The 26,790-nt window shown below is 45.3% G+C and overlaps 1 protein-coding gene across 5 annotated transcripts in view; it reads left to right on the forward strand.

Annotated features, from left to right (window-relative positions):
• Positions 1–26,790, forward strand: part of LOC134459870 (mitogen-activated protein kinase kinase kinase kinase 4-like) — a 113,059-nt gene that overhangs the window by 81,062 nt on the left and 5,207 nt on the right. The window contains exons 15-29 of one of the 5 annotated variants that reach the window (XM_063212349.1): positions 175–786; positions 2,987–3,127; positions 4,569–4,832; positions 6,926–7,026; positions 7,753–7,883; positions 8,809–8,906; positions 10,996–11,168; positions 12,978–13,095; positions 13,851–14,165; positions 17,334–17,451; positions 18,259–18,414; positions 20,387–20,530; positions 21,095–21,229; positions 24,236–24,336; positions 24,913–25,062. In XM_063212349.1, coding sequence (XP_063068419.1) covers positions 175–786; positions 2,987–3,127; positions 4,569–4,832; positions 6,926–7,026; positions 7,753–7,883; positions 8,809–8,906; positions 10,996–11,168; positions 12,978–13,095; positions 13,851–14,165; positions 17,334–17,451; positions 18,259–18,414; positions 20,387–20,530; positions 21,095–21,229; positions 24,236–24,336; positions 24,913–25,062 — 2,757 coding nt within the window. The other 4 variants (XM_063212350.1, XM_063212351.1, XM_063212352.1 and 1 more) reach the window with 4 other exon arrangements.

Consider the following 26,790-nt stretch of genomic DNA (forward strand, 5'->3'; position numbering starts at 1 on the left):
TCTTGGCGTATATGCTAGACACATACGGTGTTATATGCCTTGGGCAATCTTGCTCGTATGTCACTTTTCATAATAATGTTGAATCTTGCTAGACAATGCAAGTATTGTACTGTACGTATATATTTGGGGCAATCTTGGTGGTATATCCCTCCGTGTTTGGCCTTGTTGCCCCAGGAGTTCAAGTGGAAGGAGCTGGAGGAGCAGCGCAAGGCAGAGCGGCTGAAGAGGCAGCTGAGGCAGGAACAGGCCTACCTGCTCTCCCTCCAGCAGCAGAGCCAGCAGCCAAGCCAGCAGGCAAACCAGCAGCAGCAGCAACCACAGCCACCGCAGCCGGGCCACGACTGGACCAGAACCCCAGTCACGCGCCTCAAAGACATCCCCCGACTCGCTCAGTCTAACCTCCAAACCCCGATCTCAGACGATGCTAGCAGCCTGAACCAGGCGGCGTCCCAAACCCAACCCCCAGCCCCAGCTCTGCCTCTGCCACCTGTACCCGTGGCCGAGTCCCCCAAAGCCGTAGATGTAGAGAGGCGGCCTTCTTGGGAGCCTGTTCTTCAGTCACAGACGGTGGCCCTTGCTGATAGCTGTATCCCAGTGCAGGTCGAGCAGTGTGTGGATGAGGGAGTCGCAGAGGGCCGTAGTCGTACCCCACCCACCACCAGCGTTAGCATCGACCTCAGCTCTCCGTTGCTGCTGCTGGACGCCCCAGACAGGTCCACACCCCCTCTACCAGCCCCGCCCACTGAGTCAAACGGCACCGCCCCCTCTGCAGAGGAGGATGGAGAGGTGAAGCTCCACCTAACCTACCCAATGACACTGCATGGATCAACGGAATTGGAGCATTTTCAACCGGAACACAGGATTTGCTGGTTGGAGATTTACCAATCAGAAATGCCCACTGGATATGATGTCCCGCCCTGATATTGAGTGGCCATTTCTGATTGGCAGTTTCAACCAAGAAGCCCGGTGTTCTGGTTGACAGTTGGATTGAATTTAATTGAAAATGCTTCAAATCCGTTTTAACTGAATAGAACGGAACCTTGGTGTCCTTTCTTGTATACTTGTCCAAACTCCTGGCCACTCCCCTACCCCTATTGCTGCTCTCCACTGCCGATCTCGATGCTGCTCGCTGCTTCTTGGCTGCTCGGCTCGCGTATTAAAAACCTACCTACCGTACTTTACCGCACTTCCCCCGCCGGTTTTGGCTGCTGGTCTGGCTCCCGCGGTTTGTGTTCTGGTTTGGCATGCCAAATCCAGTTGGTTGTGTGAGCAGAAGGGTTTTTTTGTTTGTTTGTTTGTTTTTTGATCGTTGTCTTTTTGGTTTTTTGCAGTATCGTTAATTTGATGTGCCTTTTTCCATCATGTTTGATTTTTTTTTCACTTATCATTCTCATTTTGATGTTCTAAATTTGGTATAAGTAGACCTACTGTACTCAACTACAAAATTAATGCTAATTTATGAATAGGTTAGTGCTATAGTTTACACAATCAGCACAGTAGGTCTCCAAGTTCAGTTCGTTGACAGCTTTGAGATGTTTCAGATGAAACCCATGTCTCTCACAACCATCAATCTGAAAGTGACTATGACTGATGTCTTCTTATGTGCCTGTATTATTACTGGAATGTTTGCCACTTCGTCACAGATACTAAAAACCTCTTCAGATGAAACATCTTGCCAACTTGTTCCAATCTTTTAATGTTTTGCCCCTAGATATATTGGAAACAATTTTAAAGAAATGAATATACTGTATTTTAGACACAAGTAATTGTGTAGTTTATATTGAAATATTCAGTGTAGAAACCCTTTGATGAAGTTCATTTCATGTAATGTCAACTGCAATTTTCCTAGATTTAGTTTTTGTCTCTGACCTCCTTGCATTTCAACCCCTTTTTAAGGATCTGAAAACTTCCCCATTTTAAGCACACCTGCTTGTTCCCTTCCCTTTTGATGTCCTCTACGTGTCACACATTAGATCACCATTTGTCATTGTCAGGAGGTTTTGCTGTGTCATTCAGTTCGCTCTTTCTCACAATCCGACTGTTTTGTGGAGTTGTCTTGGGTAGATAGGTTTTGCTGGATAGATGGATTGATAGATTTATCTCATCTTTTTTGTAGCGTAGGAGACTGATCAAATCTGCCAATCAATGACAAGACCTTTCTGTTAGATAAAGATTCATTGAACAAGTTAGAACTCCCAAGTTTTTGTCATTGTTAAACAAATCACCACCATCATCCATCATCTTTCTGCTTATATGCAGTATGTCAGAGTTATTGTAACAGGTTTATATCAGATCCTCCGCAAACGGTTTGGTGGCCTTGATGTTTCAACTGTGGAGCCATATTGTGTCTTTAACACATCTGACCTTCCCTGTGCTGCGTGTCAGGCATGGAGTTATGGAGTCTTTGTTACCTCTGTTTTCTTAACTATTTTGATTTGTCTGATCTGTGATGGGAAAAAAACCCCTTTGATCTCTCCCATATACAAACACACACACAGACATACACACACACACACCCGCACGCAGACACTGGTCCATCATTTTCTCACACTTCTGTAGAATCTCGTAAAGGAAACGCTACCTGTACTAGGCTTGAGTGCAAGCTACCAATCCTTTTCCTAACCTTGAATGAAACCTCTCAAGTGTATGTGTATGTACTGTGTGTTATGTATGTATGTATGTATGTATGTTCGTCCTCTCCTGGTTAGCTGTTCCCCTCTGTGTGTCTGTGCCCTAGCCAGATGTTTGACATGCAGCATGGCATGGACTGGCTCCGGGGGCCTTGTCCTTTGTCCTCCCGTCCTCCTCTCGTCCTCCTCCTCCTCTCGTCCTCCACCTCCTCCTCCTCCTCCTCCTCCTCCTCCGTATCGTCCTTGTGTCTATCCTTTCTCCTCTTCCGTCCGCCTCTTCCATGTCCTAAAAGCTCTTCCTTGTGTTCTTCCTTCATCCCTCCTTCCTTCCTCCTCCATCCTTCCCTCCCTCCCAGGCTGACGATCGCTTCCGCAAGAACGTGCAGGGCTCCCCCCAGACTGCCCCTCCAAACAAGCAACCCCCCGTCCCTCCCCGTGCCGAACCCTTCTCCAACGGAAGCTCCTCCGATGCCATGCACAGGCCCATGGAACCCCAGGTAACCAGGGCAACCAACCCTCCTCTTGTCTCCTTCCTCCTCTTCCTTTTATGTTTATATTGCCTCCAGTGCGTTCTTGCAGTTGGTGTGACATCACGGGTCAAGTTGTTTTTTGGGGGTGAAGGTCATTTTTTCGGATGCAGTCTTTTGGTTCTGGTAGTGGCATAAATGCATTAATATTCCTTGAGATTGGTTGAGTAGTTGGCTTTTCCCTGTACAACAATGTGATGCCACCGACTGCAAGAGTCTTAGTCATCTGCATGGAGGTGTCAGTCATTCGGTTCAACAAGTTAAAATCCACAACACTTTGTTCCAAGACCGAGTCCATCAACTCTGTGAAGTCACATGGAGATCGTTTTAATATGCGACCTTGCCTCCTCCACTTGCCTCCTCCACTTGCTTCTCGTCATGATGACATCACTGACAACAGCATTATATTTCAATATCTTGCAAAAGCTCAATTGTAAAGTCTTTTCTCATTTGCAATTGGGATGGTGAATGAAAAACAGTCCCTCAAAAGTTGTTGTGGCGAGGCTGACAGCTGGGAAACTTTATCGTTTTCTCCACGGAGGAGGGGCCAGGAGGCGGGACGAGGAGACAAGCACAAGTGGAGGAGACAAGGTCACATATTGGGATGCACCCATGGAGATCGTGTCAGGGTTTTGACTTCCTGTACCCAGAATTGGCACCCCTGCTTCTAGTACCTTCCCCAGGTTGCAAATCTAGGTCTCTGTAGCATTGAACTTCATATTTCTTTTTTGGGTGACATTTGATTTCTTTTTTGTAAACGGTTTTCATATTTTGTAAAGAATTGAGTCTGGATGTACGCATCATATAGATGATTCTGTTGTCATGTTTTTTTTGTTATTTTTGTTATTATTAGTCTTGTATTTTTGGCTATGGCTAAAGAAAACTTGGTGTGTACGTCCTGGCAGTAGAAAACTCTGCTCTGGCGCTATGACTGCAAAAACATTCACTTTTTCCCTGTGAGCTGCATGATGTTGGCTGGTGGTCACTCCTTCAACCATATTTTACCCTCATCCTGTCTTCTCCTGCCTTGCATTTTTTGTGTTTCATTTCAAAGTTCACACCGTCACGTCACGCTGTAAGCTGAGCCCACAACTCAGTATTCAGCCAAATACCCACAAAACATCTCTTTTTGTTACCTCATTGAAGCATGTTTTGAGGTCTGTCTGTGTGTCTTCATGGTTGCATGTGTGAGTGTATGTACTGTATATGTACACCTGTGTCTGAACCCCATTCATGCATCACTTCTCTTCTATGTGTTCATGCTGTGTCTCTCTGTCTGCCCCCCCCCCTCCCCTTCACTCTCCACCTCTTCCCTCTCCCCCACACCCCCTCTCCTCTCCTCTCCTCCATCTTTCTCCATGTGTTCTCTCCCTCCCTCCCTCCCTCTCCTCCTGTCCTCTCCGGCTACAAGGTGCAGTGGTCACAGCTGGCCGCTCTTAAGAGCAACGCCGCGCCCCCCGTCTCTCGCTCGCACTCGTTCAGCGACCCCATCCCCAGTCTGTCCCACCTCCACCTCCGCTCTCAGGACCCCGCCAACCACCACCCCAGCCAGCAGCAGCAGCACCACCAGCACCACCCTCCTCCGCCACGCTCTGACCTCCCCCAGCCCCCGCACGCTCCGCCACGGGCCCACGAGGCCCTGGAGCAGGGCCTGGACGAGGAGGTGCCCCCCCGGGTAAGAAGCCGGAAAGCGGACGGGATGAGTGCAGATCCAGGGTTTTAGTAGAGAAAGTGCGCTCAACTCCGAAAAGTTTCTTACAAGGTCTTTGGGTGCGAGCAAACAGCAAAGTTCATGTTTAGTAAAAAAGCCGCACTCCCGGATCAATTTCTTGCAGTTTTAATACTGGGTTAGCATGGCAGACAGACAGACGTTTCGGCCTAAGCCTTCTTCAGCGTCTTTTTTGCAGATCCAGGGCACCTTGCTATCTCACATCCAGTTGTAGTCATCTATAAAGTGGTATTTGGGATATGTCGAAAGGGAGGCCTCCAGGGTGTAAGGGCTTGGACAAGGAGGCGTGTACAGGTGTAAGGGCTCGGGCAAGGAGGCGCCTCCCCGGCTAAGATGCAGAAACAGTCAAGATGTGTGCAAATCCAGGACCCACACATCCAGCTGTAGCGATTATCTACATTCTACACTATCTTGCTTTGCTTTACTAGCTGGTAGAAAGCAGTAGTTAACGGTAAATTACAGTGGCATAAAGATGGCGTCTATACGAGGACGATTGCGAGGGACAACGACAAAATATTTCGTTTGCACAGCGACCCTGCCATCAGAGCTTGAAGACAAAAAAAATCTCCTTCCAGAGTGAGGAGTTTTCACGACAACCCATGTTGCGTCTCTGTCTAAATGTCAAAAAAGCCACAACATGTTCACGTTCCATACACCTACACGTCACACTTCTCCAGATTTTCAGGTCTTCAGCCCAGATGGTAAGGCTGCTGTGTGAACGAAATACACTTCAGATAAAATATATTGCCATTTTTAATGACATCGCAATCGTCCTTGGCTAAAAAAAAGAATGCATTGAAAAATTGAAGATGAGACGCTCCTTTTGTGTCTTTTGGCTAAAAAAAAGAAGGCATTGAAAAATTGAGGATGAGACGCTCCTTTTGTGTCTTTTGTTTTGTTTTGATAGTCACCATAAAAACATAGCCATAAAATCTGCCCTTCCCTTCATTATATCCTCGAGTAGATTGTGGCGTTACATAGTCTCCAACCCCGGTCATGTCCTCTCGCAAACCTCTCAAGTTGTCTGATCTGCTGCAGTAAACTGTTCCTGGTACTGGCTGCTTAACTGTCTGTTCAAGTTTGAGCTTGCTCCTCCACTGAATGCTCACTCCACTCCACGCCAGCCTCTCCTGTCTCCACATCACACCACCTCCTCTCCTCTCCTCTTCTCTTCTCTTCTCTTCTCTTCTCTTCTCTTCTCTTCTCTTCTCTCCTCTTCTCTTCTCTTCTCTTCTCTTCTCTTCTCTTCTCTTCTCTTCTCTTCTCTTCTCTTCTCTTCTCTTCTCTTCTCTTCTCTTCTCTTCTCCACTTTAGCGAGAATTCTGGTCTGTAATCACTGTCTTTGTTGCCGAGTTGTGTCCTTGCCAATTAAGTGTGATCAGATTCAAATGTGGATGGAGAAAGAAACGCCACAAACATTTACAGGACCATGTTAGATGTTAAGCTGATTCAAGGATCATTTTTCTCCATGTGATTGTATGCTCAGAGGAGATTGTGTTATGGAAAGGTTGGAAATTGTGAAATTGGTTACTCAAAGCCGCATTCGGATAGCACGGGGAACCCTATAAAAGTTCTTCTAGATCAGTGATTCTCAAAGTGTGGTCCGGGGACCACTAGTGGTCCGCGACAGACCTCAGGTGGTCCACAGGGGGATTTCTACTTTTCCAAGACAAGCCAGCAGAAGGCTATATTTGTAACATCATTACAAAGCAAAATATGTCTGAAGTCATATTTTCACCACAATAAGACAGCCTTGTAAATGTGAATAAAAAGTAAATGATCTGCATCAAAATCAGCAAATTAGCACCCGTCAACTGTCAATTCAGTTGACAGGTGGTCCCTGAACATTTTTGGGTGGACAAAGTGGTCCTCGGTCTGAAAAGGTTTGAGAATCACTGTTCTAGATAGAGTATGTCCTGCATAGACATTTAGAGATTCCAGAGATTCGTCTTAGAATCTGACAACATTCCTGTTCCACCACTCTTCTCCCTGGTAGAAGTTTTGAGTCTTTGACGTTCCACATTTCTGTTCTCTTGAAGGTTCCTGTGCGGACGACGTCCAGATCACCGGTGCTGTCACGTAGAGATTCACCTCACCAGGCTGGGGGCCAGCACCCTGGGCAGTCCAGGACAGTTGCCGGGTAGGTTACAGACTTGTTAATGTGATGTAGTGAGAAACCACAGGCGGAATGCAACACTCCGGGCCAATGACAGATTTCGAAGTGTTAATTTTAATGCTTTGTTGTTTGTTGTTTGATTTGACATGACTACATTGAGTTCTATGGTGTGCATTTGTGCACATTGGGGGCACAGCACAGTATTTGTGCTAATGCGATGAGATAGCAAATGCTCTTCATGATAAATGTGTGTGTTTGTGTGCAATTAATGAATAAAGAAGCACTCATCAGATTTCCCTTTGATTTTTTTCCTATCGTCTCACAAACGTTTTCGGGCGTACACCCTTCCTCAAAACACATGTAAGACGATTAAAAAAACGAGGAATGATGATTTCTTTTTTATTAATATATTTGGAGTTTAAGTTTGAGTTTATTCATCAACACAGTTAAGCCCCCAGTGTAGTGCATTAGAAGGTGTTGAGCGCACTTCCTGATCTTGCTGTTCGTTTGTGTCGATACAGCACCAGAGATTCTTTAAGTATAGAGATATGCCAACATAATAGGTTTCTATGGGCACCTAACGTGACCAGGTTCCGGTCTGCCTAAAGGGGCGTGTCATAATGCTCCTAGCATTGAATAGAACAGTCCTCAGGTCTGCCTAGGTCTGCCTAAAGGGGGATTTTCCCCCCAATAATAGAACCCGGAAACAATGGGCCAATGGAACCTCTCTCTCTCTACTCTCTCTGACAGCACTGCTGAGCCGCGGCTGCTGTGGGAGCGTGTGGAGAAGTTGGCCCCTCGACCCGGCAGCGGCAGCTCCTCTGGATCCTCCGGCTCACAGACCACCCACAACACCTCAGGAGACAAGTTCAGAGCACGCTGTAAGACACGCACGCACACACACACACACACACACACACACACACACACACACACACACACACACACACACCACAACACCTCAGGAGACAAGTTCAGAGCACGCTGTAAGACACGCACACGCACACGCACACGCACACACACACACACATACACACACACACACACACACACATACACACACACACACATACACACACACACACAACAGAGTGCCCCCCACTCGGCTGTGTCCCTCTCAATACCCCTGTAGAGCCCCCATTGAGAAACGACACAATCGCAGGCAGGCATGTATGTACTTTAATTTCCCGTTTTCAGATCTATCGATCTGTTTACCTGTCTTGTACCTGATCCACATGGCTCATGAGACCGATTCAGTGTACGCATTTATTCCTTGACCAATCGTTCTTCAACACCATGCAAAGAGCAGAATTTTACAACCACTGAGACTCAACAATGTCCACATTAGGTGCATTTTAATCCAGTGCCTACACTTAATGCTTAAAATTAGAGGGACACTGTGTGAGATTTTTAGTTGTTTATTTCCAGAATTCATGCTGCCCATTCACTAATGTTGCCTTTTTCATGAATACTTACCACCACCATCAAATTCTAAGTATTCATTGTGACTGGAAAAATTGCACTTTTCATACATGAAAAGGGGGATCTTCTTCATGGTCCGCCATTTTGAATTTCCAAAAATAGCATTTTTTAGCTGCAAAAATGACTCTATTTGGAACGTACTAGAAAATATTAGTTTAATAGTCAGTAAACTTTCATGTAAAGATCAAATTTGGCAATAGGCAGCCCAGTGTCAATGAGCAGCGTAGTTGCAGTACCTTTTTTGACCATTTCCTGCACAGTGTCCCTTTAATGCTTAATAAAGAGGTCCCTCACCCTCACCTCACCCTCTTCTTTCCGCTGTAGCTTCCTCCAAGTCTGAGGGCTCTCCCATGCAGCGTCCAGAGCACACTGGCAAGAAGACTGAGGACAAGAAGGACTTTGTCAGACCTACCCGCCCTGCTGTGAGTTTCTTCTTTTTTTTGTTTTGTTTTTTTGGGCTTTTTGACTTCATTGTGATGGGCCGGTTGAAGAAGATAGACAGGAAATGCTGGGGAAAGAAAGATGAGGTTTGGGCTGAGAAAAGACCAGCCGTTAGCTGGACCCATAAGATTCAATGATAATTGCTAGCTTGCAACTAGAAACGGCATCAACAGACTGAGAATGAAAGTACATCAGAAAGGTTATAAAAAACCTCTGTTATTTAACTGAAGGAGATGTGTGAAATGAGCTTATTTCCAGAAATGGACAGTATCCCTTTAATAACGTCCACAGACCCATAAGCAAAATGGCTTCGAATGGTCTGACCAATGTAGTGTCTTGAAAGTGCTGCTCATAAACAACTAAAAACTGACTGAAATCCCCCACAAACAAAGACAACCACAGAAGGCCAAAACTCAAAACTCTGCCTATGACTCACACACACACACATTGCTATGGGGAGTGCCTGCTACGCTACAGTTATGGACACTGCACTGCAGAGAGCTGGACTGACACGGTGACATCCGTAATTTATGGCGTTGTTTGTGACCGTTTGTGGCAGCTTGAGAGCAGCCTTTGTTATTGTATTAAGTATATTAAACTTGAAGAAATTGCTAGTATTCAACATTACCATTTGTTAGAATTATTGCAGTTGTGTGATTGCAGTGATTGCAGCTTTTGCAATATCACTAACTGAAATGGTCATTGCAGTTGTCTTTTATGACTTCAGACGGTCTAAATCACCTGTGTTTTTGCTGTGTGTCTTGTTTGTGTTCTGATATTTATTGCTGCTATCGCTGTCTGTTTATAACACCTAAGGGGGAAGTGGTAAGCCTACTTGAAACTATTAACAATCCTGTATGGGGCACCTAAGTCACACCCTCTACTTCCTGGTTCATGGGGCAGAACGTTGCAAAAAATTGAATGGAAGTGAACGAGGCGAGTCGTGGTGGATGTGTGGTGCATAAGTGGAGGTCCAAGGTTTGGATTGTTGTCGAAAAACCACTCATTTCAAGCCCAGTAATTATTTTTTGACTCCCTCTGCCCCATGAACCAGGAAGTAGAGGGCGTGACTTAGGTGCCCCATAGGCCTTTGCACTGTCTGGAGAGCCATACAAAATGTGCTTCACTGCATGAATTAGGCTCATTCGTGACGAAGCGGTGCTGCTTTTGCTAAGCAGCGAGCATGCGCACTTTGCCAGTTTGATGCATTCTGGTTAGAATTTTTCTAACCAGAATGCATCAAACTACTGGCAAAGTGCGCATGCTCGCTGCTTAGCAAGAGCAGCACTGCTTTGTCACGAACAAGCCTATTGACAAAAGCCCTGGCAAAGCCCTGTGTTTGGCTGCTCCTCATATCACTTCTGTATTCTACTGCAAATGAATTGGCTGCTCAGTCTTCCATGCTTGAATTGGATTGGCGGATGGCTCCTGACCTCCTTCCCACCTGACACTGTGGAGCCATCTAAAATACAGTCTTGTCACAAGCTGGTCTTGTTGTAAATATAGTTTGAAATGAACGTATACACAATTGATGGTTGATATTCAAATACTAAATGACTATATGAACATGACCAGTTTGTGACTAGACCCTTTTTTTGCCAATGTACACTAACAATACTGCCAGTTAGTTAGCTCAATCACTGTATCCGTTGACTCGGTTGCACATGTAGAGAAACATGTATAATCCTACACAATCAATACTTTGACAACTTTGACAAAGTATTTGAGAAATGCCCAGGCACGCACACACGCACGTACAGTACACAGTAAATGTTAAAATAAAGACTGCTCCAAAAGACTCATTGTCATTAAATGTCTTGAGCTGCTGCTTGTTCAGCACTGCCTCCAGCTAAACTCAGCGTGCATGCATATGTGCGTGCGTGCGTGCGTGCGTGCGTGCGTGCGTGCGTGCATGCATGTGTGTGTGTGTGCGCATTGTGAGAGCGTATGTTGGTGCATGTCTTGTGCCATAGTTGCACTCAACAATACTCATGCCTGATATTCATACTTCACACACCCTTCCAGTTTTAACCCTTCGCTGCCCTCCTTCTCCTTCTCCCCCTCCATCAGGACCTGACGGCGCTGGCGAAGGAGCTGCGTGCGGTGGAGGAGGTGCCGCGTCCCCACAAGGTGACCGACTACTCCTCCTCCAGCGAGGACTCAGCCACGAGCGATGAGGAGGAGGTGGAGCAGGAGCCCGGCGACGAGTCCACATCCGGCACAGAGGACTTGCACAGGGCCGGGTGAGACACACAGACACACAGACAGACACACAGACAGGCACACACACAGACAGGCACACAGACAGGCACACAGACAGACACACACACAGACACACACACAGGCACACAGACATACACACACACAGAGACACAGAGACACACACACAGAGATACACACACAGAGACACACACACAGAGACACACACACAGAGAAAGACACACAGAGAAAGACACACAGAGAAAGACACACAGAGAAAGACACACAGAGAAAGACACACAGACACAGACACACAGAGACAGACACACAGAGACAGACACAGAGACAGACACAGAGACAGACACAGAGACAGACACAGACACACACAGACAGACACACACACAGACAGACACACACACAGACAGACACACACACACAGACAGACACACACACACAGACAGACACACACACACAGACAGACACACACAGACAGACAGACACACACACAGACAGACACACACACAGACAGACAGACACACACACAGACAGACACACACACAGACACACACACAGACAGACACACAGACAGACACACAGACACACAGACAGACACACAGACAGACACAGACACACAGACAGACACACAGACAGACACACAGACAGACACACAGACAGACACACAGACAGACACACAGACACACACAGACAGACAGACAGACACACAGACACACACAGACAGACACACAGACAGACACACAGACACACAGACAGACACACAGACAGACACACAGACAGACACACAGACACACAGACAGACACACACACACACACAGACAGACAGACAGACACACACAGACACACAGACACACAGACACACAGACACACAGACACACAGACACACAGACACACAGACACACAGACGGACACAGACAGACACACACACACAGACAGAGACACACACACAGACAGAGACACACACACACACACACACAGACAGACAGACAGACAGACAGACAGACAGACAGACACGCACACGCACACTCACGCACACACACACGCACACGCACACGCACACGCACACACAGACACACGCACACACAGACACACGCACACACAGACACACGCACACACAGACACACGCACACACAGACACACGCACACACAGACACACGCACACACAGACACACGCACACACAGACACACACACACACAGACACAGACACACACAGACACACACAGACACACACACAGACACTTTCCAACGGGATCAATAAAAGTTACTCTACATCAGGCACAGTCAGTAGTGGCAGTAGTACATGAATCATGTATAACAGAGTAGGATAAAGTCACGTGTTGGCTACTTCAAGGAGGTTTGCAGCTCAGTCAGTTTGTAGCTCTCACTAGCTTAGCAATAGTCAAACTGTGAAGACTCTGTGAAAAGGGGCGGTTGTAAGGGGTGGCAGGGGGTGGCATTTGCCCCCCCAGATATATGATTTGCCACCCCATTATGAGCCCTGATTGTGACCAATAGCCTTAATGCTTGACATCATTTCAGACATAGAACTTTAGGTTGCAGGGTTTCACTTTAAGGGATTCACTGTATCACATAAGTGTGTGTGTCGATTATATAGTGTTTATAATTTTCCCTTCGTGTAGGAGCATGCCCCCCTGAAATACACTTCGCCACCCCTTTGCCCCCCCAAGAATAAATGTCTGGAACCGCCCCTGTCTGTGAAGACCATGATCATGCATGATGAAGATTGTCATTCATCCAGTTAAGCTACAAAAGGAAGTCAACTCTTTTGAGGGTGGTTTTGTAATGTATTCTCCCTTATGGTGTGCTTCCTTTGTAGCTCTTCCAAGCTTAGCAATGGTGAAACAGAATCTGTGAAGTCCATGATTGTGCATGACGAACCTGAGAGCGACATTGCCACCACACCCTGCAAAGACGGCACTTTAATCGTCCGACAGGTAACGTCTACTCACCTGACCTGTACACCTGATCCATCATGTACATGTATATATAGATTTTATATTCTTATATATATATTTTTTTATCTGTTATTTTAGTCCATTGCTCATCAATCATGATTTTGCCATTATGTTCATCCATTCTCTTCTCAGTTTTTGTGCCTGCATTTGCATTATTTTACTTCAGCTGTTGTGTTTGGTGTTTTCTGTTTAATCTTTCCTCCTTGAGTTGAGAAAGTAGATGATTGCAGTAATTTGGTTACACCACACGAATGAAGGTAGTGCAGAGAGTAGTTGGGATGCCCGGGTGATCTACTAAGTATCAAAATTGGCTGAGAATTGGCAATATTGGCAGCGCTTCTCAATAGCAAGCAGAGCTTCAGAGTTCCCAAAGGCTTTCAGATCGTATACTTACTTGGCATTAAAGGACCTAGTCCTATTGTTGAAATATACAGAAAATAGACAACATTTAGTACAGCAAAGGCTGAACATCAAACCGAATTATCTAAATCGACGATAACCTCACATTCAAATTCCTCCTTTGAAAATGAATTGGAACCAGTTTGGAGAATCTGATTAGAGGCTCAGTCCTCAGAGACTCAGCTCAGACACTAGTAAGTTCCCTGGTCCCAAGGATGTGCTTTGGGCCAAGCCTGGCAGGCCTGGTGCTTATCTTCTGGTTCCCCTGGTTCTATTGAGGGGAACCCACTCAGCTCAGGCCCGCTCAGAGTGTGACGAATCTTCTTGGGTTCCAGAGTGCAAGTGAGCTCAAGCGGCTGGCGGCCGCCACTGCCGCAGCCAGCGGGGGCTCCACGGCCCGGGCGGTCAACAAGCCGGGGGGCCCCCCCACGGGCAGCTCTCCCCACGAGCGCAACGGCTACGCGGGGCACGCGGGCCCCCACGGGGGGCGGGCCGCGCACCTCCTCCCCGACCTCCTGCAGCAGAGTCACCACTCCCCCAACTCCTCCATGGCCTCCGGCTCCCCCTCCTCCTCCTCCTCCTCCAGCCACGCCAGCCCCTCCCTCTCCATGTCCCCCCTCACCTCCCTGGAGATGTTCGTTGCCGGCGAGGTATGTCAGAGAACTCGCCCCACCCCCCTGCTCCAACCGACTCGACTCGACTCGACCGCAAACCTCTACCTCTGCTGCCTTGTGTGTGCTGTAGTCCGCCCCCTTGTCTTCCACACGTCTCTCTTGCTTCCTTACTTTGCCGGAGTGTGTTTTCCCAACATCATACTTTTTTCTAATACTGTTGTTTGAATAGCTTAATAATGCACAGCCTATGTAATGTATGCCAGCCTGCACTGCTCTGCCTAGAACATTGATAAACCTCCTTCATGACGCCTCAAAAACATACAATACCAACTGAGCTTTTAGCTCTATTGGTAAGGCATCTACTCTACCTCCCATAATGGGGCTACAAGTAAGCAAAGTTCCTGTTTTGAGCCCATAGGTCCTAGCAGTGTTGGAAGATGGCTGTGTTAGACTTGCAGTGCAATTTACCAATTGGCAATGGCAACCAACTTGGTCTCTAACTGGCTAGCAACTGTGGTGTTGGGAAGAGCACCCCTGAATGGTTTGGGTCTCTTCTGGCTAATCCTGTGTGTTTCCTATAGCTGTTGGTCCCTAGTCCCAGCTTCAGCAACCTTCCTCCCCTCCCTCCTCTCTAACACAATGCTAATATGGAGCCACAAACATGGAAGCTGAAATCAGATCAGGAACTTTAGGATGAAACCTTTTTTTCCTTCCTCCTTTGGGCTTCTGTGCCTGTTCTCTTGTCTTGTCTTTTGGTGCTCTACTTATATGGCCTTTGACATCTATGGCAAGGGAGGTAATTGAATTGATCGGCAGCAGATGATACTTCTATATCGATTAGTTTGTGGCCTTTGCATTTGTATGGAAACAAGGGTTTCCGAAGCCTTTATGTGAATGTTCTGTACAAGTCTACTGTGAAAGATGTTCAACTTTGAGCTTAATTGTCTAGTCTGCAGTAATTTTCTTGATCATATTTTTAAAAATTAATATATAATTAACATGTTAAGTATTACTGTTAGTGTTGCAGGCGTGGCAGGAGCAATGTGGCTAGCTTGTCAACCCCCAATGAATCCTGTAACATTTTCTGCCACTAACATGACATGATGAGAAATGGGTAATTTCACGTGAAATCAGACACTTTGGGACCCGACCGACCCGGATTTCAATCATACTTGGTGTGCCTTTTTAGTAGCAAGGTAGCACCCCAGAACTGCATTGGTTTGAATCTGACACTAATATTAAGGGAGAAGCAGACTAGGAAAGGTTCACATGTGAGGGTAGGACACTATACATTCAGCCTTGAATATATCAGTCAGTGTTAGTCACAAAAAGATGCCTGTGGTGTTGTTTGAAAGCTCTTTTCTGGCTCTACGTATTACACAATCAGCCTGGAATACAACAACTCTCAGAATATGAATTATGATAAATTGAAAAATTAAAAATTGAATATCTAAAAAAGCTATATTTTAAAATGGCCAGTTCCTTGTCCAAACGTAGCCGGCAATGTCATGAGCAACACCTCAAATGCTGGTGTTTGGTTCGTTATTCATTTCAGAGAGAATTTGACTCACAAATATGGCATCATACAGACCACTTACTAATAATATGGTAATACCATATTAGCATCACATGACAAAACAGAAACACAACAAAAATGGTCAGTGTCCATGGTCCCAGGTTTCAGAAACTAAGGCAGATGTCCATTTATACACACCAAAATGATATGTGAATGTTTGAACATTCCTTCTCTGTGTACCTGTGCCATCCTCCCTTTACCATACTTTAAAGAGATAATCAATGGCTACACTCTCATTTTGTACTCTACCAGTGCATTTGAAGCAGCAGCTGTGTCTTTTGTAGATAATGTATAAGTACGTCCCGTTGCAGTTACAGGTTCCACTACCAGAAGCACATCCTGATGATCCATGACAAGTCTACTAAAAAGGCACACCAAGTATGATTGAAATCCGGGTCGGTCGGGTCCCAAAGTGTCTGATTTCACGTGAAATGACCCAAATAGAAGAGCATAGTGGAGAGGTTTTGGCAACTCGGCGTGGAGTGATGAGATGAATCAGGTGTTGAATCAGGTGATATGCCCAGTCCTAGATGAAGCTCTGGACTGGTTTTGCTGTTGTAATCTCTGATTCAGCTGAATTGTAGTCCATGGAAGAAGATTGGCTGTGTGTAAGATGTCCAGCACTTAAAGATGGGACTGAATGTATGCCCATTGTCCTCAATAAGGTTTAGATTCACATCAGAACTACTTTCTTCCACATGGATCTGACTTGCTTGCTAGAGGCATTCTTTCTTTTTCACATAATTTCATTTTCTTCCTCTCATTTCATTCCATTATTCATGTTTATTTGCCATTATCATAACCTTCCATGTTTGTGCCTCTTTCACCCTCATACTTTCTTTAAGATTTGTGTGTTTGAGTTTCTGTTTTGAGTTTGTTTCGTTGCGTTTAACATAGACTGCTTTTTGTTTGTGCTGCTTTTGTGTTACATCTACCGTTAGTTCATGTGTCTAAGCTTTCTGTAATTTGAGATGAACTTAGATAGTATTGTACAGCGTGATTAATATTTATGTTTGTAGACTTATGTGATTTAAAATGTTCTGATTTTTAGGTTGAAACAAAAGTAAGCATGGGTGATTCTGGGGGGGGGGCTGTTAAGATGCACTTTGTATAGATATGAAGCTTTTTGCCGTGTGTTTCATCGTTTCGGCGAGCTCATTTGAATACTTAAATATGTCAATGTACACATTGGTGAAACAACATTCACAATGATATGGCAGATATACTGTACATCACCCACCCATTCAGTTCAAGTTCAAATTTGATGCAGAGAGATGGGGTAGGCTTCGCAAATGACCCAGGCAGGACTCTGCATGCAAGCTCATGCTGTATGTGAGGGGGCTTAGAGCAGTGTTTCCCAACCAGGGGTACGTGTACCACTAGGGGTACGCCAGCACACTGCAGGGGGTACTTGGAAAATGTTTATTATTGTAACAAATGAATGGAGAAGTCATATTAGGACAGAGAAAGCGATATAGAACATAAATTAGGGGGTACTCATGGCACAGCTAAGATGCTTAGGGGGTACGTAAGACAAAAAAGGTTGGGAAACACTGGCTTAGAGTGTTGTGCCCCAGCCTGAACTGAAGCCAATGCAACATGGTCACCCCTCCCTCTGTGTATTGCAGAGCCAGTCGGCCAGTAACACGCTGCAGAAACACAAGTCCTCCTCCTCCTTCACCCCCTTCATCGACCCACGCCTGCTGCAGATATCGCCCTCTAGTGGCTCCTCACTCAACCAAATCGGTGAGTCCTGCTCAACAGACAAACAGGCACACAGACACGCACGCACGCACGCAGACACGCACACACACAGACACGCGCACAGACACGCGCGCGCACACACACAGACACACACAGACACACACAGACACACACAGACACACACAGACACACACAGACACACACAGACACACACAGACACACACACAGAGACAGACAGACAGACAGACAGACAGACACACACACACACAGACAGACACACAGACAGACACACAGACAGACACACAGACAGACACACAGACAGACACACAGACAGACACACAGACAGACACACAGACAGACACACAGACAGACACACAGACAGACACACAGACAGACACACACAGACACACACAGACACACACACACAGCTCCACGAGCATACTCAAACGAACCACCAAACGCTACTTCACTGGTTTTAATCCTCAACCAACCAATTCAGTGTGTCTTGCTTTGCCTGAGGTGGTGTCCTCTTTGTATTTCCAAAGTACTATAGGAAGTGCATGACAGAAATAAACATGAATTAGCTTACCTCATCTTACCTTATGTGGTGTTCTCTTTGTATCCTCAGTGGACCTCACATTGACTTACCCGGTATGAAATGCACAGCAGAAATAATCTTGCATTACCTCACATTACCTTATTTTGTTCCCTCCCCATGTCCACAGTGTATGAAGTGCGCTAGTATAAAATTGGACTTGCCTCTCTGTGCTTTGCCTCATTCTGTGTCCTCTTTTTGTGTGTGTGTGTGTCTGTGTCTGTGTCTGTGTCTCTGTGTCTGTGTCCCCCCAGCGAGTTTCGGCGGTGACGTGCGGCTCCCTGACCCGTCCCGTAAGGGCTCAGTGGTGAACGTCAACCCGGTCAACACGCGCCCCCAGAGCGACACGCCCGAGATCCGCAAGTACAAGAAGAGGTTCAACTCGGAGATCCTCTGCGCCGCGCTGTGGGGTGAGTCCAGCACAATGCTGTAGTCGGGGAGTAGTTCAGACCGGGACATGGAAACACTCGTCCTCACACCCACATGCACAAAGCTCATATAGATACATTACACACACACAGACGCATACTCACACACACACACACACACACACACACACACACACACACACACACAGACACACACACAGACACACACACAGACACACACACAGACACACACACACACACAGACACACACACAGACACACACACACACAGACACACACACAGACACAAACACAGACACAAACACAGACACAAACACAGACACACACACGCACACACAGACACACACACGGATATTAACCGTGGCTCTCTTCTATGTGATGAGTAGAGCACAGTTAACACAGGGACATGGAAGCACACACACACACACGCACGCGCACGCACGCACGCACGCACGCACGCACACACACACACACACACACACACACACACACACACACACACACACACACACACACACACACACACACACACACACACACACACACACAACACTGTTCCTCTTCTAGCCCTGAGGCTGCCCTTCAGCTAGCCACCTGACCCACCGCTGTTCCCCAGGCGCCGCATGACTGGTGGGTTGCTCATTGCTCTGGATATTCCATGATCAAGTCGTCTACACAAGGTGTAGAATTGGCCACTCTAGACTCACTCATGCTTTTTTGCTAACTGGAAGTGAACCTCCCCTCTGTGATTTTTGTGGACATCTCTTATCAATTAAGCATATTCTAACTTGCCCTGCTATCAGAAGGAAAAGACAACAGTTTTTTAAAGAAGACACTATTTTTGGTATTTTTAATAAGGTCCCACCTTTAAAGGTTTTGAACTTTTTAAAATGTATTGATGTGACCAAACTTATTTAATCTATTTATTCAATTATTTATATCATTGTAGATTTTTAATTTGAATTCTATTACCTGTACTGGCCATGAAATAGCCACAGTTGCATATTTGGCCATAAATGTAAACAAACAAACAAACAAACTCTGGATTTTCACTCCAACATCGTGGAAGTTCACATAAGGCACAATACGCAGAGGACGCATCTCTCTCTCTCTCTCTCTCTGACATAACAAGTCACGTACACACATTGTCTGATTACAATGCATACATATTCAATAGGGAACTCTGTACAAGACATGTCCATGTGCATGTTTTTTTAGGTTTTTTTTTTTTTACTTGAACTACATTTACAGTTGGCCTACTATTGACAATTCAGTAAAAGGGTTGATGCATAAAATTGGATGCATGCAGTGTACACAAGCACACATAGGTGCGCGCACACACAGTAAGAGAGTGACAACTTCAAAATTTCCTTTATTTGTACTCTACTTCACTCTCACTTTTGATAAAAGCTAAGTAATATAATGTAATGTAATACGCTACTATACAGAGATAACTGACACCTTCGATTCTGCCCCGGGTCATTCGCCAATCCTTCCCCGTCTCTATCTTACCACTCATGTCCTGTCTCTCATCCACTGTCCTGTCAAAAATGGGGGTATAACATTTTATATAAATAAAACTGGAGGCAGTGTTTTGACCCAAAAGCACCAAGTGTTGTAATGTAATGTAATAACAGAGGCCGCATTCAGAGAGTCACATGTCTGTGTTGTTTAGTTTAGTTTAGTTTAGTTTAGTTTGTGTTTGTGTGTGTGTGTGTACTCGTTATTTACTCTTTATGATTAAAAAAAAAAAAAAAAACTAACCCTCTTTGCAACTGCACTTGTTGTTCTGTATATCTCCTGTGCACTTTGTATTTGCTTGTGATGTTGGCTTGATTATGTCCTCTTTTGAAAGTCGCTTTGGTTATAAAGCGTCTGCCAAATGCAATGTAATGTAATGTAATGTAATGTAATGTAATGCACATGCAATGTAATGTAATGTAATGCACATGCAATGTAATGTAATGTAATGTTTATTTACTTCTGTTTCCCAGGAGTGAACCTGCTGGTTGGCACGGAGTCTGGTCTGATGCTGCTGGACCGTAGTGGCCAGGGGAAGGTCTATCCCCTCATCAACCGCAGACGCTTCCAGCAGATGGACGTGCTGGAGGGACTCAACGTGCTCGTCACCATATCAGGTACACACACATTCACAATCCCAAATGTCCTTGTCACCATATCAGGTACACACACATTCACAATCCGAAAATGTCCTTGTCACCATATCAGGTACACACACACAGATCATCTTAAATGTCCTTGTCACCATATCAGGTATTCACTCACTCATGCATACACACACATGAGTGTTTTCGACAGTAGGTGGTACACACGCAGACGCAGACACAGACGCACAGACGCTCACACACACACAGACCTCAATGTCTTTGCATAAGATGTCAAGGATATATTGTTTTACATTCATTGCCATGGCTGAATACAGGTGAAATTTTAGTCTCATGAATCATTTTGACAGATTTTTAAATCTTGGGCATGACTATGACGACGAAACTATGTTTAGTAAAAAGGCTGAATGGCTTGTAGATCCGGAAAACCACTAAATACAGTGGCTGGTGACAAAAAAAAAGTTTGTCACCAAATTGACAAAAAAAAGTTAATGATTAACCTCCGATGTCAATTATATTTTCCACATACATGATGCTAATGTTCACTGACCCGACCATCCTCGTCTTGTCTCCCAGGAAAGAAGAACAAGCTGCGAGTGTACTACCTGTCCTGGCTGAGGAACAAGATCCTGCACAACGACCCCGAGGTGGAGAAGAAGCAGGGCTGGGTCAACGTGGGAGACCTGGAGGGATGCGTGCACTACAAAGTTGGTGAGTAGTCACCATGAACAAGGCTGTGTGTGGCGCACGTTATTAAAAAGTTGGTAGGGTATGCCGTGAACTCGGCTGTGTGGCGTGCACTATAAAGTTGGTAAGTAGTCACCATGAACAAGGCTGTGTGTGGCGCACGTTATTAAAAAGTTGGTAGGGTATGCCGTGAACTCGGCTGTGTGGCGTGCACTATAAAGTTGGTAAGTAGTCACCATGAACAAGGCTGTGTGTGGCGCACGTTATTAAAAAGTTGGTAGTGGGAGAGGGGGTGGGCGCTGTGGCGCAGCGCACTAAGCCCCCCACATTTGGGCTTGCATGCCCACCCTCGGGGTCCCCGGTTCGAGTCCGGCCGGGGTCATTTCCCGATCCTCCCCTGTCTCTCTGCCCCATTCGCTTCCTGTCACCATCTTCAACTGTCCTGTCAAATAAAGGCATAAAAGCCCATAAAAAATATATATATAAAAAAAAAAAACTTGGTAGGGTATGCCATGAATTAGGCTGTGTGGCGTTCGTTATAAAGTTGGTTAGGAAAGGAATCGCCAAGAACTAGGCTGTGTGGCGTATGTTATAAATAGGGCTGGGTAAAAAAAAAATCGATTTCATCGATTTTTGGATCGATTTCATTTAAAATTCACACTATCGATTCACAGGACACAAGATCGATTGTTCTTTTTGTTTTTTTCCCCCACGACACTCATGTGTTGTGCAATTTTCCTCCCTTTCCTTCCTCAGCAGTCTCGTGTGTGATGACGCAGCTCTGCAGTCGTACATCGTGACGATCAAAGCACGCACACATAGTGCCAATGCATTGCTAAAAACTACAAGCTGAAGTAAAATGTAATATTGTATTGTAGATGTGTGTTTGCTTTGTTTATGTATCTGCACTATCTACCCCCTGGCATATACTTATTGTATCTGTTTTTGTGTTTTGAAAGATTGTTTCTGTACTTCTCTATTTTCTAATAAAAAAAAAAAACAACTACACGCATTCAAAGCAGCAAGACTGACATAGTGAGATTATGCGATCCAATTGAATAAACGGCCAAATACAAAACAAACCCACAGTCACAATATGCTGAATAGACCACTAAATGCCTCGCAAAATTAACTTCCCATGATGATGTTTGAGTAATATCATGGCACATTTCACTCCTACAGTGATCGTAGGCTACATGTTTACACGACATATACTTTGCTGTTCGGCTTGCAATGCATCCCTGAGCAAAATGCTGGGAAAGACGCGTCTTTTATCACTGTCGCGAGGTGTAAATGCAGCCGATACATTCAAGTTATCACTCTGTATTAAACGGTGCTGAATGATCAGAATCGGTGTGTCTTTGTAAGAGCCACACTAATCAGTTAAACAACACATAAAAAGAAAGGTAGAGTGGATATTTCCTTCAACGGTGAGTGGGATGGGGACCACGCTGTGTTTTCGGGGGAGGGCTTTATGAAGAGGGTGCACTGTTTTCCTAAAGAGCATAGGTCTTGCAGCTCCCGCTGCAGATGTGAAGGGAAACATGATTACGTGTGTTTGCGACCAGAGTCTATTTTAGCAACAGTGAAAAAGGGCGATAGATGGATGAAGCCCTTTGATGACTGAATTGGATGTAAAGGACAGATGATGTCAATTTTGTTTTACCTTTCACTTTGTGAAATTTATTTCATACATTTTCTTTACACACAAGTAAATTATTGTGCCCGTTATTCAGACTTTTTGCCCATTAGTCTTTAGAAATGTATGGAATCATTTAGGCTTATGGAAAATACCCAATATTTTCAATTGGGCCTACTAATTAAAAATGAGCAATCTGTTAACACCAATGATACAGAATAGTGGTTAACACTGTCAAGCCATAGCTCTTTGAAATTTTGATGTAAAAATAGGCTACAGCATTTTTTGAGGATATCCTGGCACCAAGATGGCAGCAGATTGAATCGATTCGGATTGATTCAAAGTGAATCGTGATTAATTGATTTAAAGCCCTAACAATCGAAAATGGAATCGAACATGAACATGAACTAGGTATGAACTAGGCGGTGTCATACCTGTCAACCATCCCTAATTTCCCGGGAAACTCCCTAATTTTGACTCATTTCCCGATTTCTTCCCGATTTGATTTTTTTTCCCGGAATTATCCCGGATTTTTCACATTATCAAAAAACACCGTCGGTCCAGTAGGCTATTTATAGGCTACCCACGGCCCTGTCCGACGAGCCACACCCCCTCTTGAAGTCTTGCTTATCAAGCTACCTGCCAGAAGACGGTATGCCAGATACCACCAAGAATTGAAGTTCCTTAAAAATACGAGCTGTCAACCTCGAGCTCCGTAGCGCTTGTGCGCCCACTCTTTTCCTCAGAAACCGTCAGTTCATGCAACGCATAAAACAGCCTCGGAACAGCGAATCATGCGATTAACCTAATCACAACCTGTACCAGCATGAAGTTTTGCACGAACAGACAACTTGTGCGACAAAACAACAAGAAGAAACTGATTGCGCTCATTTCATTGTTTTGTTTTCATTGCATTGTTTCTCCACGCTGTAAAACGTGTGCTGAGGGATTTTAGACAGGACCTGTCTTTGCACGCGCGCTGTTGTGAAAAGCAGAGTAGAACGCACCGTCCGATCTGTCTCTGTCATCCCGTTGACTGTCAAAATTTGGCCTTTAGAATATTTCCCGGATTTTGGCTTAAAATATGGGAATTTTCCCGGATTTTGGGAGCTCAAAGTTGACAGGTATGAACTAGGCTGTGTGCATTATTATTAAGTAATATAAAAGGAACCACTGATTTTTGAGGATGAACTAGGTGTGCGATGGGGGGTTGAGAATACCTGCCGTCTATGCCCAGTGATGTACAGTGCCATAAAAACAGTTGATCATGTTCTCTGACAATCCAACAAGTCATTCTTCTGGGAATATTTTTGAAGCTGTTTGATATTGACTGATTGAGATTGAGAGCTGCAGAATTGGAACTGACTAACGTTTCTCTACCCCCTCCTCAGTGAAATATGAAAGAATCAAGTTCTTGGTCCTTGCCTTGAAGAATGCTGTGGAGGTGTACGCGTGGGCACCTAAGCCCTACCACAAGTTCATGGCCTTCAAGGTGAGTGGGATACAAACATACAGAGTGCATCCCAATATGTGTCCTTGCCTCCTCCACTTGTGCTTGTCTCCTCGTCCCGCCTCCTGGCCCCTCCTCCGTGGAGAAAACGATAAAGTTTCCCAGCTGTCAGCCTCGCCACAACAACTTTTGAGGGACTGTTTTTCATTCACCATCCCAATTGCAAATGAGAAAAAGACTTTACAATTGAGCTTTTGCAAGATATTGAAATATAATGTTGTTGTCAGTGATGTCATCATGACGAGAAGTGAGTGGAGGAGGCAAGTGGAGGAGGCAAGGTCACATATTGGGATGCACCCACAGACACAAGCACATGCATACAGGGCAGGCCCACTTGCCATGCTCTCACTAGCCAAGTGTATTTTTGTCACTCGTCTCATTTTGCTTTCAGAAACTGCATGCAAATACTCTGTCTGTATGTGCTTATTAATGTGTTGTAAAGGTGAACATGTACAGACCTAACTCTAAGATGGCCAGTTTGTGACTTTTGCACACACACACCTAATGGTTAAATAACATATAACTTGAATTCTAATGTTTTTACTGTCTCCCCTATAGTCGTTTGGTGACCTGGTGCACAAGCCTCTGCTGGTGGACCTGACGGTGGAGGAAGGCCAGAGGTTAAAGGTCATCTATGGCTCCTACTCGGGATTCCACGCCGTCGACGTCGACTCCGGAGCTGTTTACGACATCTACCTGCCCACACATGTAAGTGGAACAGAGGCTAACGTCTATGGGCACCATAGGCCTTATTAGAATATAAGCAAGATAGGTGTAAAACAGTTGAGGAAGAAATTAAATCTATGACCCTCACATGGGATAGTATCGAGAAAAAAGCACTGAACAGACCAGAGTTGAAAACCTTTGTTGCTGCCCTACTTGCCAGGAGTCAGTAAGTAGGTGTAAAACATATACCTGCCCACACATGTAAGTGGAAAAAGAGGCCAGCCACTATAGCCACCGAAGGTGTTATTAGAGAATATAAACAATATATGTGTATGGCATCTACCTACCCACACATCTAAGTAGAACGGAGGCCAGCTGATAACTGATAACTAGGGGTGGAACGGTACACACAATTCCCGGTTCGGTTCATATCACGGTATCAAGGTCACAGTTTTCGGTTCTCTACGGTTCTTTTTTTTAGTTCATGATATATGGTGCACTGGGAATATTAAACCATATTTATATAACTGCAATTATAAAGTGATGATGCGCAAGTTGAATCAGCTGTCGTCAGCTGATGTGCGCTGTCTGAGCGTTCCAAATGCCCTCTTTCCTACATCCTACATATGGTTTGTATAGGCTAATAAGGTGAAAATGGTGTGATTTTAATTGTCCAAGAATCCAAAAAGATCCAAGAATCTCTGTTTCACATATTTTTCTGGGCAGTACATGAATTGCGGTTTGCCACGGACTGCATTTCACGGTTCGGTATGGTGTGTGAATTGTACGGTTTCGGTTTTCGGTGCGGTTTGTACCAGCCCTACTGATAACAGCTGATAACTGATAACAGCTGATAACTAGGTGTTATTAAACAAGGTGGGTGTACGGCATCTTCCTGCCCACACATGTAAGTGGAACAGAGGCCAGCTACTAGAGCTAGGCGTTATTAGTATGTAAACAAGACAGGTGTGAAACCTCCCCAACCATGTACACCCGATTTCCAAAAGTATTCGCTAACCCATCAAAATGATCAGAATCAGGTGTCCTAATCACTTGGCCTAGTCAAAGGTGTGTGTAAAATAAAGCGCCTAGTCATGCAGACAATTTTGATTTAAAAAAAAAAAAAAAAACATTTGTGAAGGAATTGGCTGCTCTCAGGAGCTCTGTAAATTCCAGCGTGGAATTGTCATAGGATGCAACAAATCCAGTCATAAAATGTCCTCATTTAATTGTTAAGCTTTATTATGAGAAAATGGAAGAGTTTGGAAACATCATCAACCCGGCCACATGAACTGTCAGAGAGGGGTCAGCGGATGCTGAGACGCATAGTGCCAAGACTGCCATGCCATCATCATCCTGCCCCAATACAAACGGCATCAACACAGCACGGAGCACGCCGTTTCTCCTCCTCTTCTCACCATGAATCTGAAGGTCCCCCATTATCTCTGTTTCCTCCAGATCCAGCATGAAAAGAAGGAAGGTCCGCACACTGTTGCTGCTCCAGGTTTATTAACACAACGTTTCGACCATGCAGTCTGGTCTTCGTCAGGTGTGACTGCATGGTCGAAACGTTGTGTTAATAAACCTGGAGCAGCAACAGTGTGCGGACCTTCCTTCTTTTCATGTTTAATCGTGTTTAAGTCCTGCACCTGTTCAATCTGGATGTGCGCGCTCTCCAAAACGCTACTGCAGGGGTGGCCAACCAGTCGGAGACCAAGAGCCACATTTTGTAATGTGTCACAGCAAAGAGCCACATCGGCACACAAACAT

Source organism: Engraulis encrasicolus, chromosome 12, assembly GCF_034702125.1.
Source record: "Engraulis encrasicolus isolate BLACKSEA-1 chromosome 12, IST_EnEncr_1.0, whole genome shotgun sequence".
Taxonomy (NCBI): Eukaryota; Metazoa; Chordata; class Actinopteri; order Clupeiformes; family Engraulidae; genus Engraulis; species Engraulis encrasicolus.